We start from the raw sequence: 16856 nt of genomic DNA on the forward strand, positions 1-16856 counted from the left end.
TTTCTAAGTGTTCTTAATTCGATTCTTCGTTTAATAGGTTTTAGTTGTAACTACGTTTACTAATACTATTTTAATTGTATCATGTGCTAAGTATAATTAATTTTTTTTTATGTTTCCTAATACACTTTGTATATTCTTTTTAATTTTTCATCAAGACCAAGATCAAGATCGAATTTATAATAAATAAATAAATATAATTAATATCTTAAAACATACACACACGGTCGTCTGTTCCTATGGTAAGCAACTTAATGCTTGTGTTATAGGTAGCAGCCGGCTGATATAACTACATATTTTTTATAATTATACATGGAAATAATACATATATAAATATTTAAATACAAATATAACACCCACACTTAGGAGTGAATCGAATCCACAACCCGCGGAGCAGAAAGCAGGGCTACAAACTGCGCCAACGGGCTAGTCAAAACGGCTAATGTAGTTTTAGTTACGTAACTAAGTTTAGTAGAGGTAGCTTTGTTTCAACATATTAGGGATGTGGGTACAATTTTAGGTCTGTTATACAGAATATTCAAATTTCGTCGATACTAATTAGGAATGACGAGCAGGGTTCATATTTGCACCGCAATGCGGTACAGGGTTAACTTGATTAACCGCATCAAAAGGTTTTATTATAATTTGAGTTTTATAAATTGACAGTCTAATACGTCATACATAGTAGCAGTTATTGTTGCAGCACGTTAAGCTGTCGGTCCCGGATGTTGTTATGTACACCTGATAGCGATCGTTACTAATAGTAGGGAATATATCCGTCAACCCAAATTGAGTAGCGTGCTGGATTAAGCTCTGATCCTTCTCCTACATGGGGCAAGAGGCCTATGCCTAGCAGTGGGATATTACAGGCTGAAGGCGTAAGCGTATGTCTGAATGGCGGATATATTCCCTACTATGAGTAACGATCGTTATCAGGTGTGCATGATAAGAACCGGGACCGACGGCTTAACGTGCTCTCCGAGGCACGGTGGGGAGACCTACAAGGACTGCACAAACACCCAGACCACGGCAAACACCTGTATGGCCAATACAAATTTTATCATGTGCGGGGATCGAACCCGCATCCGCCAGCGCAACAGGTACATTCTATTCTTCATGGCTATAACCGTTGCGACAACGTGGCGTCGCGGATTCGCGTGAATTTTGGTGTAAAATGAGGAATAAATAAATGTCAGTAAACTTATCTCTACACTTCTATAATTTGGTGTCAGCTACGCGCTTGCGATACTTGGTCCGCAATTGTTACCATTCACTATCAGGTGGACCGTACGCTTCTTTAAAAATATAAGTAAAACGATGAAGCTATCATAACCACCACATGAAGCTGTAATATCAAGCTCGCGTCTCCGTGAGAAAATTTACAAAGCTACAAAATGGAACGCATCAGACGAGCCTTTTCTTCGTTCATACGCTTTGTGAAGCCCTTTATTTTCGGCTACATCCTAACTCCGAACTGTGGCACGTCAAAATAGGTGATTACTTAACATTTCGAACACACAAAGTCTGATATGTGGTACAATCCTTCTGAGTGCATTGACACGTTTCTAGCTTTCATACTGATGAAAGAACGTTGTTTCATAAAAAGTAATTAATAAAATATTCTTATGGGTTGTATTTATTTTCTTTCATTTTCAAACCATTCTCGTTTTATTAGTAGAATTTTTAAATATAATAATGATAATAATACACTTTAATGTACACTAAAAACAGAAATAATACATAAGAAAGAAAGAAAGATTTTAACAATATATTCATCAGGTTTTTTTTTTTAATATCTAACCAAGTCGGCAAACCAGCATACGGCTTACCACAATTACCGTAGCTTATTGACGTCTGCAACACTAGAAGCATCGCGAGCACGTTGCCGACTCTTCCCCCAATTCATTCCAGGAGCTCTGGTCACCTTACTCACCAACAGGAACACAGCTCTGCTTGAAAGCAGTCTTATTTAGCTGTGATCTTCTGTAAGGTCGAGGTACTACCCCAGTCGGGCTGCTACATTTTTTGAGCAGGAAATTTCCTGCTGTGCCCTACCTCAGCATCCGGTTCTAGCTTGGAGCAGATATTTGTACTTATAATACAATATTTTTCATGTTGGTCTCTCACAGAACGTACAATCAATAACACATACAACAAACACAGGACATACAGCCTCTTATCCCAGTTGTAGTCAAAAACACCCGATAGCAATCTTGGTAGAAAAAATATCTATTTAAGTAAGTCTAACACTTTCCATATATGAAAAACCTTTCTCTAACTGTGGAACGTTTAACTAAACAGAGTTAACACTATCAAAGGGTTTATTGAATGCTGGCGTTCGATCAAATATATTTATACAAATAAATAAAATTGGAGTGTCTTTTTGTAATATTGAAATAACCGCTTTTTACTAAATGCATATGGATGTATACACCGTACATATACTAAAATAGCATTTTAAAAAAATTTGTCTGTCTGTCCGTTCCGGCTAATCTCTAAAACGATTGCCGATTTTGACGGGTCTTTTACTGGTTGATAGCTGATGTAATAAGGAGTAACTTAGGCTACTTTTATTTTAAAAATTTATTTATTTTATAACTAAAAAACTTTTTTGTTAAATTCCACGCGGACGAAGTCGCGGGCACAGCTAGTAAACAATATACGTCTAGTATAGAAAGGGTCGTGATGCCAGCAGACAGACGCGACAGGTACGGTTCATACACCTTCCAAAGTAAATAGTCCACTTCAATATCGAAGCGTAAATAATGCATTGTGTATGAAATGAACTACTGAATAGGTACTGATGGTGGTATTTCGTTTGACTTTTTTAATATACTACCCACTACTTAGTAAATGAAGATTTATGAAAATTATGGCTACAATATACTGCCTACTACAGACTGTTTTTATCGTTTTGTCTACATTTAAGTATAAATATTCTCTTATTGACGCGTAAAACCGATTCACTACCGATATATTTTAATTTATCATGATTTTTAAGTTGTTTAATATGTTTACCCCCCTTTTAATCTTGTACCAACACAATCGGCGGAGACTAGCATCTGAGGTAACAGGCTAGGCCTTATATAAATAATAATTCTTCAATAAATTTTTTATTACTTATTTATTAAAACTATACGTTAATTACGTTAATTGTTTATCCTTGCAAGTTTTCGATATTTCTTTGTACAAAGTTTTTTGTCTTTATAAATAAAATTAATAACAATAAAGTAGGAAAAATAATTATTTAAACTGTATATTATATTCAGTACTCGTAAATAAAATAAATTAATACACCTTTAATATTGTTTTCTAATGTTTACACGAATTTAACTCATTATAATGAAACAACTTTTTCGGGTGGTCCTCCCGTGACCGTTTGCTGAAAATCCGAAACGTCGGGCATCTAAAAAACTTTAGAAACCGCGATAAAGTGAACAAAACAACAAAATTATGGAATACAGTTACAGATGATGTGAATAGGACCATAATTTTTTTTTTTCACAAAAAAAGTCAGAAATGAAAAGAATAAACGGAACCAATTATATTTTACCGCTAACGAAATTATTGGTCACAGACTTAAGGACAAACGGATAGACCTTCATATAAATGACTGTGGTGTTTCGATTTTCCCGTCTGTTGAATACAAAGCAAGCTATTACAATGTTTCTTAACGAGATCCTCGACACTGAATTTTTCAAATTCGTCGCCCCATAGAATTTGTTGTTTCCCTTTTAAATAATTTAAATTTATGTTTAAATGAATAATACAGTGTTTCGTTCTTTGTAATTTGTAAACGGTTTGATTGGTATGATCGTATAGTTTACCATTGAGTCTGAAAGTTTAACGGTAACAATCAAAAGTTAAGAATAAAAAATGAATACGTAAAACAATATGTCGGATTAGTTTTTTCATCCGATTTTATAAAAGGAGGAGTAGATTGATTTCGATGATTTTTTTTTAATCGAAAGGTAATGCTTGGTTCATTTAAATTTAATTGATATCTGACTAGTATTTTTAAGTTACCATATATATAAATACGAGGTTAAGATATTTGCCTCCCTTTTTAGAATAAAACTCACAATTCATCACTATTATCATCATCACTACAGCCTATCGCAGTCCACTGCTGAACTCATGTGTTTTGCCCATAGTCACCACGCTGGGCAGGCGGGTTGGTAACCTCACAATTACACCACATAAATTATATATCATTTTATAGATAATTGCTTGCTCTACCGGCATCCAAAACTAAAAAAAAATATTATCATTTTTGATTTTGTAAATAATTAATTATTAAAATTATATAAATGAGGGCTTTAATTTTGAAACAACGTCAACATTCACACGGGTTTTGCTAGTTAATATAAAATAAGATACTTTCGCTAATGTCACGTTTAATAAAAAGGCATGAAATTAAAACATATCTGTCAGCTTTCACAACTTTGACAAAATGTATCATAATCTATATAATTAAAAATGAATGTTCCTAGGCGCATAACTCGAGATTGGTTCAACAAATTCGGCTTATTAATTTTTTTGTATGTTTCTTAAGGCCCACGGAAGATTTTATACTTACTAAAAAAAAATTACTATTAACTTTTGACTGAACGAAGTCTACCCGGGCAGCTAGTAAACAATATAATATATAATTATATATATTCTAAGTTTAAAAACATAAAAAAATTGTAAAGTTTTTAAACTATATTTATATTAAAATACACTTACATCTATGACCATTTCATGTCAACTAATTACAAAATGGTCAATCGCAATTTGTTGCTCTTATTAATCTTAACTCAAAATAAACAGACAAAATCTCAAAAAATAAATAAATTAAGTAATAAAGAAACATCTAGAAGTAGCATTACTTCGTGGGTGGAATTATTAAATTAAATAAGGTCGTAAGGTGTGAAGCAAAGCCGTCAGCGCCATGTTTCCGTCGCGCCGCGAGTTTTTCACTCGCTGAGACGGAAATCATATTAAGCACTTTTTTAATTTCACTCCAATTTAAAAGTGGGTTAACGATGAAAGATTATTTGTTTTAAATTTAAATGATTCGTCTGACTGAGACTGATTATTTTGTTGGTTGCTCTGCTGGAAAACGGGGTTCATTTATTACTCGACTGCAGAAAGAGGGCAATGTTATTCGAGTGTATTTTTATATCTACTGAATGAAAAAAAAAACTCTTTTATATTTTTGTACATAGTGGGGACGGTAGAATGTAAATTGTTTATTTTTTTATTATTTAAGAGCTTCGAGTCACAGATTCAAAAAAGCAAATGCATCGCGACGCATTTAACAAAAGGTCTTAACTGTATATTCAATTCTCTATGTTTTTTTTTTTTGTAAGAATAATTTACAAGATATCACTGCTTGTTGATATCCTATATCATACTAATATTATAAACGCGAAAGTTTGTGTGTATGGATGTATGGATGTTTGTTCCTCTTTCACGCAAAAACTACAGAATTGATTTGAATGAAAGTTTACAGTAATATAGCTTATACATTAGAATAACACATAGGCTATAATTTTTTGAGATTGTGTGTGAATTGTCCAAAATATAACGATAATTGTCAAGTAAGTCGGAAAAAAATCTGCCATTTGCGAGCTGTTCTGGCGTACAAGTGGCGTGGCGTGCAAAAAGTGTGGAGTTTACATGTATATAATGTAAAGGAGAAATGTTTATCTTAATTAGTTCTACAAAAAAGTCCGTGACAGCATATATCTCTCTTTTAGGAGTAAGCCATTATAGCCAAAACAGTGAACCAGAAATACAATAAAAATTGATAATACATTTCTAATGCACATTTGGTAGTAACAAATTGTATTTTATATCAAAATTAATACTTTGATTAAACTTCGTCTTTTACACTACACCATTTAGACGACAATTAACCTATACAAATAAATAAAATTGGAGTGTCTGTTTGTTATATTAAAATTACCGTTTTTTACTGAATGCATATGGATGTATACACGGTAAATATACCAAAATTTTGTTCGTCTGTCTGTCTGATTTTTCCCAGCTAATCTCTGAAACGGCTGGACCAATTTTCACGGGACTTTCGCTGGCAGATAGCTGATATAATAAGGAGTAACTTAGGCTAATTTTATTTTAGAAATTTATTTATTTTATAACTCTGGGAACTGAACAATAACTTTTTTGTAAACTATATTGTTACTCTTACCGAGACGAATTACATAGGCGAGTAAGTCGCTGTCGACTGTCGAACACGACTAGTAGCTTACACGCTCGCGGTTGTTGACAAACTGTAAATTGAGGGGTCTAAAAGCACTATAAAACAGAAATATCGATACTGTCTTAAAACATTGTATAATATTATAACTTCAATAATACTTTCATGATAGAAGGGGACTTAACGGTTGGCGATGTTGTCTTAATGAAGTTTGTCAAACTGAAATAAAAATTGTAGGCGGTAATAAAAACTTTCAGTATTCATGTATACCAACCAGTACAAATAGACATAATGTATTAATATATAGGTATATATATAAAATCTGCTGTTCGTTTGTCTTGCTAAGACTCGAACATGGCTGGATTGATTTGGCTAATTTTGATCTTGAAATATTTGTGGAAGTTTGGGGAAGGTTTAAGCTGTGAGAAGCATAAATAATAATTTACAGAAAATACTAAAAACTATAATTTAATTTTCCAATACAAAATATATTCGCCAACCCACATTGGAGCAGCGTGGTGGATTTAGCTCTGATCCTTTTTCTACATGGCGAAAGAGGCCTATGCCCAGTAGTGGGATATTACAGGCTGAAGCGTAAAACAAAATGTTGAAGGGAAACCAGAGTTATACAAAACGTTACTAGCTGTGAAACACATTGAAGTCTTTTGTCAAGAAAAAAAAAAAAAAAAAAATAGATACTTGGCTGTCAAATGATTATGGGTGCGTTCAGAAAGTCTTTTGTCCAACGACAACGTTGTGTTACGAAGTTCACTGGATGATATGTTCACTAGATGATAGTCTATAATAAAAAAATGATAGTGTTGTGCAAAACAGTCATGTGATAAGGAGGTCTACAAATTTATCAATATGTATACTCGTAGTTGTTCAAAGTATAATTAAATACAATAAATTCTATTTTTTACTTAGGTATATAAGATATAATATGTATGCATCTTTGTCGCTGATTGGTACTTGACATATGAAACACGAATTAGCTTATTTTAGTTATTTTCACGTCAATAATCTAAATGAATATTTACTCTAGTTTAGATAATCACTTCAGCCTATCGCAGTCCACTGCTGGACATAGGCCTCCACAAGTTCGCGTCAAAAATGGCGTGAACTCACGTGTTTTGCTCATAGTCACCACGTTGGGTGGGTGGGTTGGCGACCGCAGGGCTGGCTTTGTCGCGCCGAAGACGCTGCTGCCCGTCTTCAACCTGTGTTTTCAAAGCCAGCAGTTGGATGGTTATCCCACCACCGATCGGCTTTTTAAGTTCCAAGGTGGTAGCAGAACTCTGTTATCCCTTAGTCGCCTCTTCCATTCACGGGAAGAGAGGGGGTGGCTATACTTTTTACTGCCGTAGCCACGCAGCAGATGTTTTAGATGAATTATGAAAATGTTAAAAGGCGTGTAGTGCCAAACACATATGCAAACCCTACCTCATTTCACGTCGTTTCATCATTAACAAAAATAGACCGAATTAAAACCGCAAAATGGGATACGTGTTGAAGCGAGCATGTCTTAATTTCAAAAATTGTTAACAAACAACGAAGCTTGTTAATATTAGTGATAAAATAACAGATCCTTAAAAGTAAACAGAAAAGCGAAATTTTTATAAAACTTATCCTAAACACACAGACGCCGTTTTCCCATGAATTTAGCTAGCTATAGCATCCGAACCACTTTATCCCCAAGCGTTTCAGATTACCACCCGACCCTACTATTGTATTTGGCAAGGGTAGCTTGTAATTATTTTTGAAGGGAACCGTAAGAACACGCCTGCCATGATTGTGCCGTAAAATATTTTATTTCTGTAAATTATCTCGACTTGCAGCGCTTGAAATTAAATTGTTGCTAACTTTTTATGAAAATTTTGGTTGAAGTTATTTCAAATGAGAGTATCGTTTTCGTTCATTCTATATATTAAATATTGTTCTATAGTAATGATGTATTTTCTTTTTGGAATCTTAATTATAGCATTTACGTTGAATTTTCCTCGTCATCAGTTACATTACATGGTATGCTCATCGTCTTGGTTTGATTACACTTGTCTCCGGCTTTGACGTATAGCGTGAAAATCAGTGTTTCAGTTAAATAACGTCTTACTAATCACCATAACCAAGCTTCTAGTTTTACGTACTAAGTTTACCTAGATAGTTAAACTGAGAACTGAGGCAGGGCACAGCAGGAAATTTCCTGCTCAAAATATGGAGCAGACCGACTGGGGTAGTACCTCCACCTTACAGAAGATCACAGCTAAATAATACTGTTGCAGTGTTGCATCTTTAAATTTTGTCGCTTAACGTACTTATTGAAATTTTAGTATGTAACTGTGGAACTATGGAATTTCCTGCTCAAAATATGGAGCAGCCCGACTGGGGTAGAGTACCTCGACTTTACAGAAAACCACAGCTAAATAATATTGTTTTCAAGCAGTATTGTGTTCCTGTTGGTGAGTAAGGTGACCAGAGCTCCTGGGGGGATTGGGGATTGGGTCGGCAACGCGCTTGCGATGCTTCTGGTGTTGCAGGCGTCTATAAGCTACGATAATCTCTTACCATCAGGTGAGTCGTACGCTTGTTTGCCGACCTAGCGATATAAAAAAAAAAACTGCTGGAAACATTTAAATTTCTGTTATCCATATCCAGTTACGTAAGAAAGATATCTATTCAATTCTGCTTACAACTTTAGGCTGAAAAGATAAGTGTGTGTGTCAGTATCGACGCACGACTGGAGTGTACTCTTTCAGATCGACTGCCTAAATAGGCACAAAAACAGGCATTAGTCTAAGAAAAAGATTAATACCATATCAAATCAAAATAACGCCAAATCAAATAACGCCATCTATCGGAACCCTATTAAGTTAAGAGAAACGTAACGAGGTCATTCGTTCAGTAGACTTTACTCGTCATATTTTTTCACACCGGGGGCCTTATATGACAATCGATTCTGCAGGAGTAAACTCAAAAAAAAAAACTTTGTCCTACACCTTATGGGCTCAATAGAAACGTATTTACAAGTACAAACTTTTACGTGTCACGAAGACCATTCAAGATATTTCTCATTCATTCATATTCAGCTCGCATAAAATAACAATACCGAGGGAAGTGAACGAATGAACGAACGAAATGAACGATTTATTTCGTCTTTTATCCGCCGAATTAAATTTTCGACGAATAAAGTTTTCGCCAAATTGAATTTTCTGCTTATTGCTCAAGTAGGAGCTGACGAAAGCCATTGTAAATGTGGAAAAATTTCGATCGAGGAGTGTTACCTGCTTGTGAGGTGAGTGATTTTTGTAACTAACTTGAAAAAAAGGAGGACTTTTTGTGGACCGATTACAATTGTTTTTTTTAAATCGAAAGTTAGTGCATGTCACGTGGTTCCATTTAAATCTAATTGAGATCTGACAAGTACTTTTTGGTTAGTCTCTAATAATGCGTATTAACTTGACCAGTTTTTCATCGACCGTCGTTGTATTGTACTCATAACTTTTTATTGGGTATACCAATTTCGATAAATCTTTTTAATCGATAGCTGGAGCTTGTCGCATAGTCTCATTTAAATTTCATCGATATCTAATGAGTACTTTTTGAGTAATAATTGATAACGCGTATTCACTTGACTGTTTCTCGTCTACCTACGCTGTATTACTTGTTGATGTAATTGAAGTCGGTTTTTTTCGTTTGCGAGCAAACACAATTATTTAAACAATCATTAAATACATTTTCATTACTTTGATCAATTATTAATTCAATTATTATTAATAGCCCATAGTAAAAATTTGTTCAGGATTTCATTGTTGCTTGATTAAATCTCTTCCAAATATAAACCCTTTTAAATAACTCAGGTAGGCCACAGTAGGAAATATTCTGTTTAAAATTTAGATCAGCCCGACTGGAGAAGTACCTTCTTGACCTTACTTCTGTAAAATGCTTTTTTACTTCTGCTTTGAAGCGCTGTTGTGTTTCTGTGATGAATAAGGGCACAAGAACTCCTGGGAGAGGGGGGGGGGGTGAGGGTAGGGTGTCTACGCGCTCGCAATGTTCCTGGTGTTGCAAGCGTATATAATTTATATAAATTTTAGTATGTAACTGTGGAACTATGGAATTTCCTGCTCAAAATATGGAGCAGCCCGACTGGGGTAGAGTACCTCGACTTTACAGAAAACCACAGCTAAATAATATTGTTTTCAAGCAGTATTGTGTTCCTGTTGGTGAGTAAGGTGACCAGAGCTCCTGGGGGGATTGGGGATTGGGTCGGCAACGCGCTTGCGATGCTTCTGGTGTTGCAGGCGTCTATAAGCTACGATAATCTCTTACCATCAGGTGAGTCGTACGCTTGTTTGCCGACCTAGCGATATAAAAAAAAAAAAACTGCTGGAAACATTTAAATTTCTGTTATCCATATCCAGTTACGTAAGAAAGATATCTATTCAATTCTGCTTACAACTTTAGGCTGAAAAGATAAGTGTGTGTGTCAGTATCGACGCACGACTGGAGTGTACTCTTTCAGATCGACTGCCTAAATAGGCACAAAAACAGGCATTAGTCTAAGAAAAAGATTAATACCATATCAAATCAAAATAACGCCAAATCAAATAACGCCATCTATCGGAACCCTATTAAGTTAAGAGAAACGTAACGAGGTCATTCGTTCAGTAGACTTTACTCGTCATATTTTTTCATACCGGGGGCCTTATATGACAATCGATTCTGCAGGAGTAAACTCAAAAAAAAAAACTTTGTCCTACACCTTATGGGCTCAATAGAAACGTATTTACAAGTACAAACTTTTACGTGTCACGAAGACCATTCAAGATATTTCTCATTCATTCATATTCAGCTCGCATAAAATAACAATACCGAGGGAAGTGAACGAATGAACGAACGAAATGAACGATTTATTTCGTCTTTTATCCGCCGAATTAAATTTTCGACGAATAAAGTTTTCGCCAAATTGAATTTTCTGCTTATTGCTCAAGTAGGAGCTGACGAAAGCCATTGTAAATGTGGAAAAATTTCGATCGAGGAGTGTTACCTGCTTGTGAGGTGAGTGATTTTTGTAACTAACTTGAAAAAAAGGAGGACTTTTTGTGGACCGATTACAATTGTTTTTTTTAAATCGAAAGTTAGTGCATGTCACGTGGTTCCATTTAAATCTAATTGAGATCTGACAAGTACTTTTTGGTTAGTCTCTAATAATGCGTATTAACTTGACCAGTTTTTCATCGACCGTCGTTGTATTGTACTCATAACTTTTTATTGGGTATACCAATTTCGATAAATCTTTTTAATCGATAGCTGGAGCTTGTCGCATAGTCTCATTTAAATTTCATCGATATCTAATGAGTACTTTTTGAGTAATAATTGATAACGCGTATTCACTTGACTGTTTTTCGTCTACCTACGCTGTATTACTTGTTGATGTAATTGAAGTCGGTTTTTTTCGTTTGCGAGCAAACACAATTATTTAAACAATCATTAAATACATTTTCATTACTTTGATCAATTATTAATTCAATTATTATTAATAGCCCATAGTAAAAATTTGTTCAGGATTTCATTGTTGCTTGATTAAATCTCTTCCAAATATAAACCCTTTTAAATAACTCAGGTAGGCCACAGTAGGAAATATTCTGTTTAAAATTTAGATCAGCCCGACTGGAGAAGTACCTTCTTGACCTTACTTCTGTAAAATGCTTTTTTACTTCTGCTTTGAAGCGCTGTTGTGTTTCTGTGATGAATAAGGGCACAAGAACTCCTGGGAGGGGGGGGGGGTTGAGGGTAGGGTGTCTACGCGCTCGCGATGTTCCTGGTGTTGCAAGCGTATATAGGCTACGGTAATCGCTTATCATCAGGTGAGCCGTACGCTTGTTTGCCGACCAGATTTTATAAAAAAAGTATGGCAACGCTAAAGAAAATTCATATTAAGAAAATGAAGTTTCTTTTTACCCAAACATAATGATAAGCTAAGTAGATTTAAGGTTTTTTTTCATAACTCCATTGTTTTCAAAAATACGAAATATATATTTTAGAAAACTATGGAGGATACTTTTTGTCGTTTCCGAGATTTTCGTAACATATTTGTGATCTCAACTGTAAAGCGAATTTCGGGCAAGATAAACATTCCAACTGACCTGTCACTGGAAACCAGTATGAGCTGCGTGTTCGCGTACTTCGATCGTCTCTTGCGCACCGCTGATAACGCGGCACAGAGGCTCGGGGCGAACGACCGGCACGGAGGGCACTGATGGAACAATTACGCTTATCTACATCTAACTACTTATACAGTTTATCGAAGTAAAACTTCTTTACGTACGCTTGACTTGGGAAGTAAGCTGGTGAATGAGTGATGAGAGAGTTACGAAAAGTGTGTTCGGGCGAGGCGAACGGAATTTGAGAGGGAGATATAAGTTAGTGAAGATAGAAAGAGAGAGACGTTTCGTATATACAGTACAGTAGGGGCTAAAGAGGTTTTACTTCAGTCGTGTGGTGTAAAGACACTTTTTTTTGAGTCGATGATATTTACAGGTTACACTATGTAATTGCGCCGCGTTGGCGCAACGGTTACAGCCATGGATTGTACCTGTTGCGTTGGCGGTTGCGGGTTCGATCCCCGCTCATGACAAACATTTGTATTGGCCATACAGGTGTTTGCCGTGGTCTGGGTGTTTGTGCAGTCCTTGTGGGTCTCCCCACTGTGCCTCGGAGAGCACGTTAAGCCGTCGGTCCCGGTTGTTATCATGTACACCTGATAGCGATCGTTACTCGTAGTAGGGAATATATCCGCCAACCCGCATTGGAGCAGCGTGGTGGATTAAGCTCTGATCCTTCTCCTACACGGAGAAAGAGGCCTATGCCCAGTAGTGGGATATTACAGGCTGAAGCGAACTATGTAATTGGTAAATTCAACTCATATAGCTACAATTATGATAGCTTATAAGAGGTATGATTTGTCTTTACCCAATTGGACGGACATGTAGATAAAGTATCACTTACAACAAAGACTTACAAGTTTCTTATTAAGTTATAAAGATTTGTCACTTTAGTCCTTTTATCAACTTTGAAGAATTTTTGTCCATTTGTTGTAACTTACAAATTACAATTTATTATTCTAGTGGCTCAAGTATTTAAGTTTTCGTATTAAATTCGCAATAAGGAAAATAAAATTTAAAGTAAATCGTGTCGTAAATAACCCAGAATGTACTTCAGCAGTCATCCAGATGCGACAATTTAATGGCAGAGCGTCTTTAGTGCGACATTTAGAAGGTTCTTTGAAATACTAACGATTTATAATTATTTTGTTATTTTAAATTATGATTATAATGTAAATGGTTACGTAGTTTGAGATGTTTACTTATTGGGGTTGAGGAGCCAATCAGTGGAGATTTCCATCCACTAGTGTTTATTTTAAATTAGTTATGATCGAATCAAATTAATTCCTGTATGTATGTTATTTTTTATTATATGTATTTATTTACATTTTAATTTCAATTTTTGAAGTAAAATTTCTTTACGCACGCTTGACTTGGGGAGTAAGCTTTTAACTGAGGTAGGGCACTGCAGGAATTTCCTGCTCAAAATATGGAGCAGCCCGACTGGGGTAGTACCTCGACCTTACAGAAGATCACAGCTAAATAATACTGTTTTCAAGCAGTATTGTGTTCCTGTTGGTGAGTAAGGTGACCAGAGCTCCTGGGGGATTGGGGATTGGGTCGGCAACGCGCTATCGATGCTTCTGGTATTGTAGGCGTCTATAAGCTACGGTAATCTCTTACCACCAGGTGAGCCGTTCGTTTGTTTGCCGACCTGGTGATATAAAAAAAAAGCTGGTGAATGCGTGACGGGAGCGTTACAAAAAGTGTGATCGGGCGAGGCCAACGGAAGTTGAGAGGGAGATATGAGTTAAATGGAGCTAAAGAAGTTTTACTTCAGTCGTGTGGTCTAAAACACACTTGTTTTGTTCATTTAATCACTCGTTCATTTATTTAGCCTGTGTCATCCCACTGCTGTAGGCCTGTTTCCCCAGGTAGGAGATGGATTGTTTGATCGTTTTGTTCAATGTAAACTTTTATTAACTTACCCAGTGTGCAGCAAAGTAAAAGACCCTCACGGCATCAGGGGGTAGCTGCTCATAGAGGATCTTCTTTTCACCTTCCAGCTCCACTCCCCTGAGCACCTCGTCGAGTGGCGGTGCTGGCCATGGGAACCTCTCTCCCTTAGGGTCGCTGAGCAAAGCATCCCTGACCGCGCGTCCCCTGATCACGAGAGTTGGAACGCCGACTGCTATACTGTATTTTTGGGTGAGACGCCGCTGAAAAAAGAGAAATAAGATTTAAATATACATTTTTTCCTTCGTCATTTTAAATATATCAAAAAAGAAAGTATTTACAACGTACAATGTAAAATATGATGATCAAAACATTTTTTGTGTGCGTTTAAAGTGCGTGCGTACAAAGTGCACATGTCAGAAGTTGAACTTTCATGGCAAACTAATTTTTAAGTTCCAGTTTCGTTTAAATATTTATACAAATCTAAAGTTTTAGATTTCCGTTCGAGTGGGAAACGGCAACGTTTTTTCGCCTCATGTGCCTGAAGAATTCTCACTTTAAAAATTTAAAATGAAGATAAGATAAATGAATAATCGTCCCGCATTCAAAAGTGCAGAACGACAAAATACTATGTTAGGGTTCAGGAAACACACCAACTAGACTATGACAAATTCTGTAATCTATATGAACACAGTTGCTGGAACTGTTATGTGGGCAAAGAAATGAGAATGGGAACAGCTGTAAATATTTGGTTAATATTTGTCTGGGTACCTATTGATTCCTTACGGTCTATAATATATTTATTTCACTGTTATTTACCCAAGCACATTACGTATTTTGATAGACGATCTATTTACATAACGTTAGTGTGGCGAGCGTTACACAATCATCTCATTATCTCATTACAGCCTATACAGTCCACTGCTGGACATAGGCCTCCACAAGTTTACGCCAAAAATAACGTGAACTCATGTGTTTTGCCCATAGTCACCACGCTGGGCAGGCGGGTTGGTGACCGCAGTACTGGCTTTGTCGCACCGAAGACGCTGCTGCCCGTCTTCGGCCTGTGTATTTCAAAGCCACCAGTTGGATGGTTATTCCGCCATCGGTCGGCTTCTTAAGTTCCAAGGTGGTTGTGGAACCTTGTTATCCCTTAGTCGCCTCTTACGACACCCACGGAAAGAGAGAGCAACACAATCATAAACAGAGGATAGTCAAAACGTGACATAAAGCGTTTCATACCGCACTATCCACAAATCTACCGCACGCATAGATATAGTAAAAAAAAGTAGATAATGCGCGGCCTTTGTTGTTAGTGAAGCCACAAAACTCGGCTCCTTCAAGTAAATACACGCGCTCACGCACACATATGCATCAAACTACGCTCATTTTCGTTAGTATGTCACGAGGCTTCATACAGTAACTTTGGTTAAAAAATGCCGTCTTGTGTGATTAAATGGTGCAAAAATAATACCAAAGTAAACAACACAACAAAATCTGAAGGAATATCGTTTCACACGTAAGTACATATAAAACTTTAAATTTATTGTTATTCCAAAATAATATTGAGGTTATTCGGAACTTATAATTTCAATGTCACGAAATGACGTACCACGGGAGTGTTGCCAGTAGTTCTTTTTTTCAATACCCCAAAATGTGGGTAGGTAAATTGTACGCAATCAGAAAAATAATTAAGTGAAAAGTAGACATAGTTATTGTTTTTTTTTTCTCGTGTTATTTTATGTTACATAAATTGAAAATAAAAAAATCAACATATATTTATGAATTATTAACTCGTTTGTTTTATGTTTTAACTTTTTACAATTTTTGTGTAAACTAGGTACCCATATTTTACTATCAAATTTCATGGTTTTAGGTTTCCAACGAATATTTTAATAAGAGGTGAATGGGTAGCGGCTGTAAGACTGAGAAAATGACCACGATTATGCTGGCCATGCGCATAAAGTCAATTTAATACGATTAGTGATTGAAAAATATTTGAACATAAGACTACATCATATTAGTAAAATGCAATGACGATGACTCTTGAGTTCTAAGCGACAAAAATTTAAAAAACTTATACAACATAAAGGATTCTAGGTTTAAGAAAAATAGTAAAAAAAAAACCGACTGCAAACTGAAAAGAGATAAACAGAGGGGATAGGAAGTGTCCATTCATACGATTATCTTACGAATATATTTTTTTATTATTCTTCCGATTTTTTGTTTTATTTTTAGTAAATTTATTTAAAACTATAAACAGGTTTTTATTTTCACATACGCATTTTACCTATATTGAATTAATTGTTTAATAAAAATTTTAGGGACTTTTTTAAAAGGTGTCAACACTTCACTCACTCACACATCTTTAAAAAAGTGGCTTCAGTTTTCTGTTCTAGGTGCGTTATCTACCTTTTTTTACTTGATCTATGACCGCACGTTGTCTCGTTGCAGACGTACACACGTACGTGTATAAATTAATCTCGAATAATAAACGGATATTGTAGGCAGCGCTGATTCTAGCTTTGACGGCAACTGTTTGAGAGTGATATCATACTGGAGTCAAGGCAGTTATAGCTGCATGAAGTTTTTATATA

At 35.8% G+C, this 16856-nt stretch overlaps 1 protein-coding gene across 1 annotated transcript in view; it reads right to left on the bottom strand.

Annotated features, from left to right (window-relative positions):
* LOC123663527 (nucleoredoxin-like) overlaps positions 1–16856 on the bottom strand; it is an 87232-nt gene that overhangs the window by 17023 nt on the left and 53353 nt on the right. The window contains exons 2-3 of the mRNA XM_045598204.1: positions 14292–14522; positions 12346–12455 (exon numbers count right to left, since the gene is read on the bottom strand). Coding sequence (XP_045454160.1) covers positions 12346–12455; positions 14292–14522 — 341 coding nt within the window. The remainder of the gene's footprint in view (positions 1–12345; positions 12456–14291; positions 14523–16856) is intronic.

This window comes from Melitaea cinxia, chromosome 20 (assembly GCF_905220565.1).
Source record: "Melitaea cinxia chromosome 20, ilMelCinx1.1, whole genome shotgun sequence".
Classification (NCBI taxonomy): Eukaryota; Metazoa; Arthropoda; class Insecta; order Lepidoptera; family Nymphalidae; genus Melitaea; species Melitaea cinxia.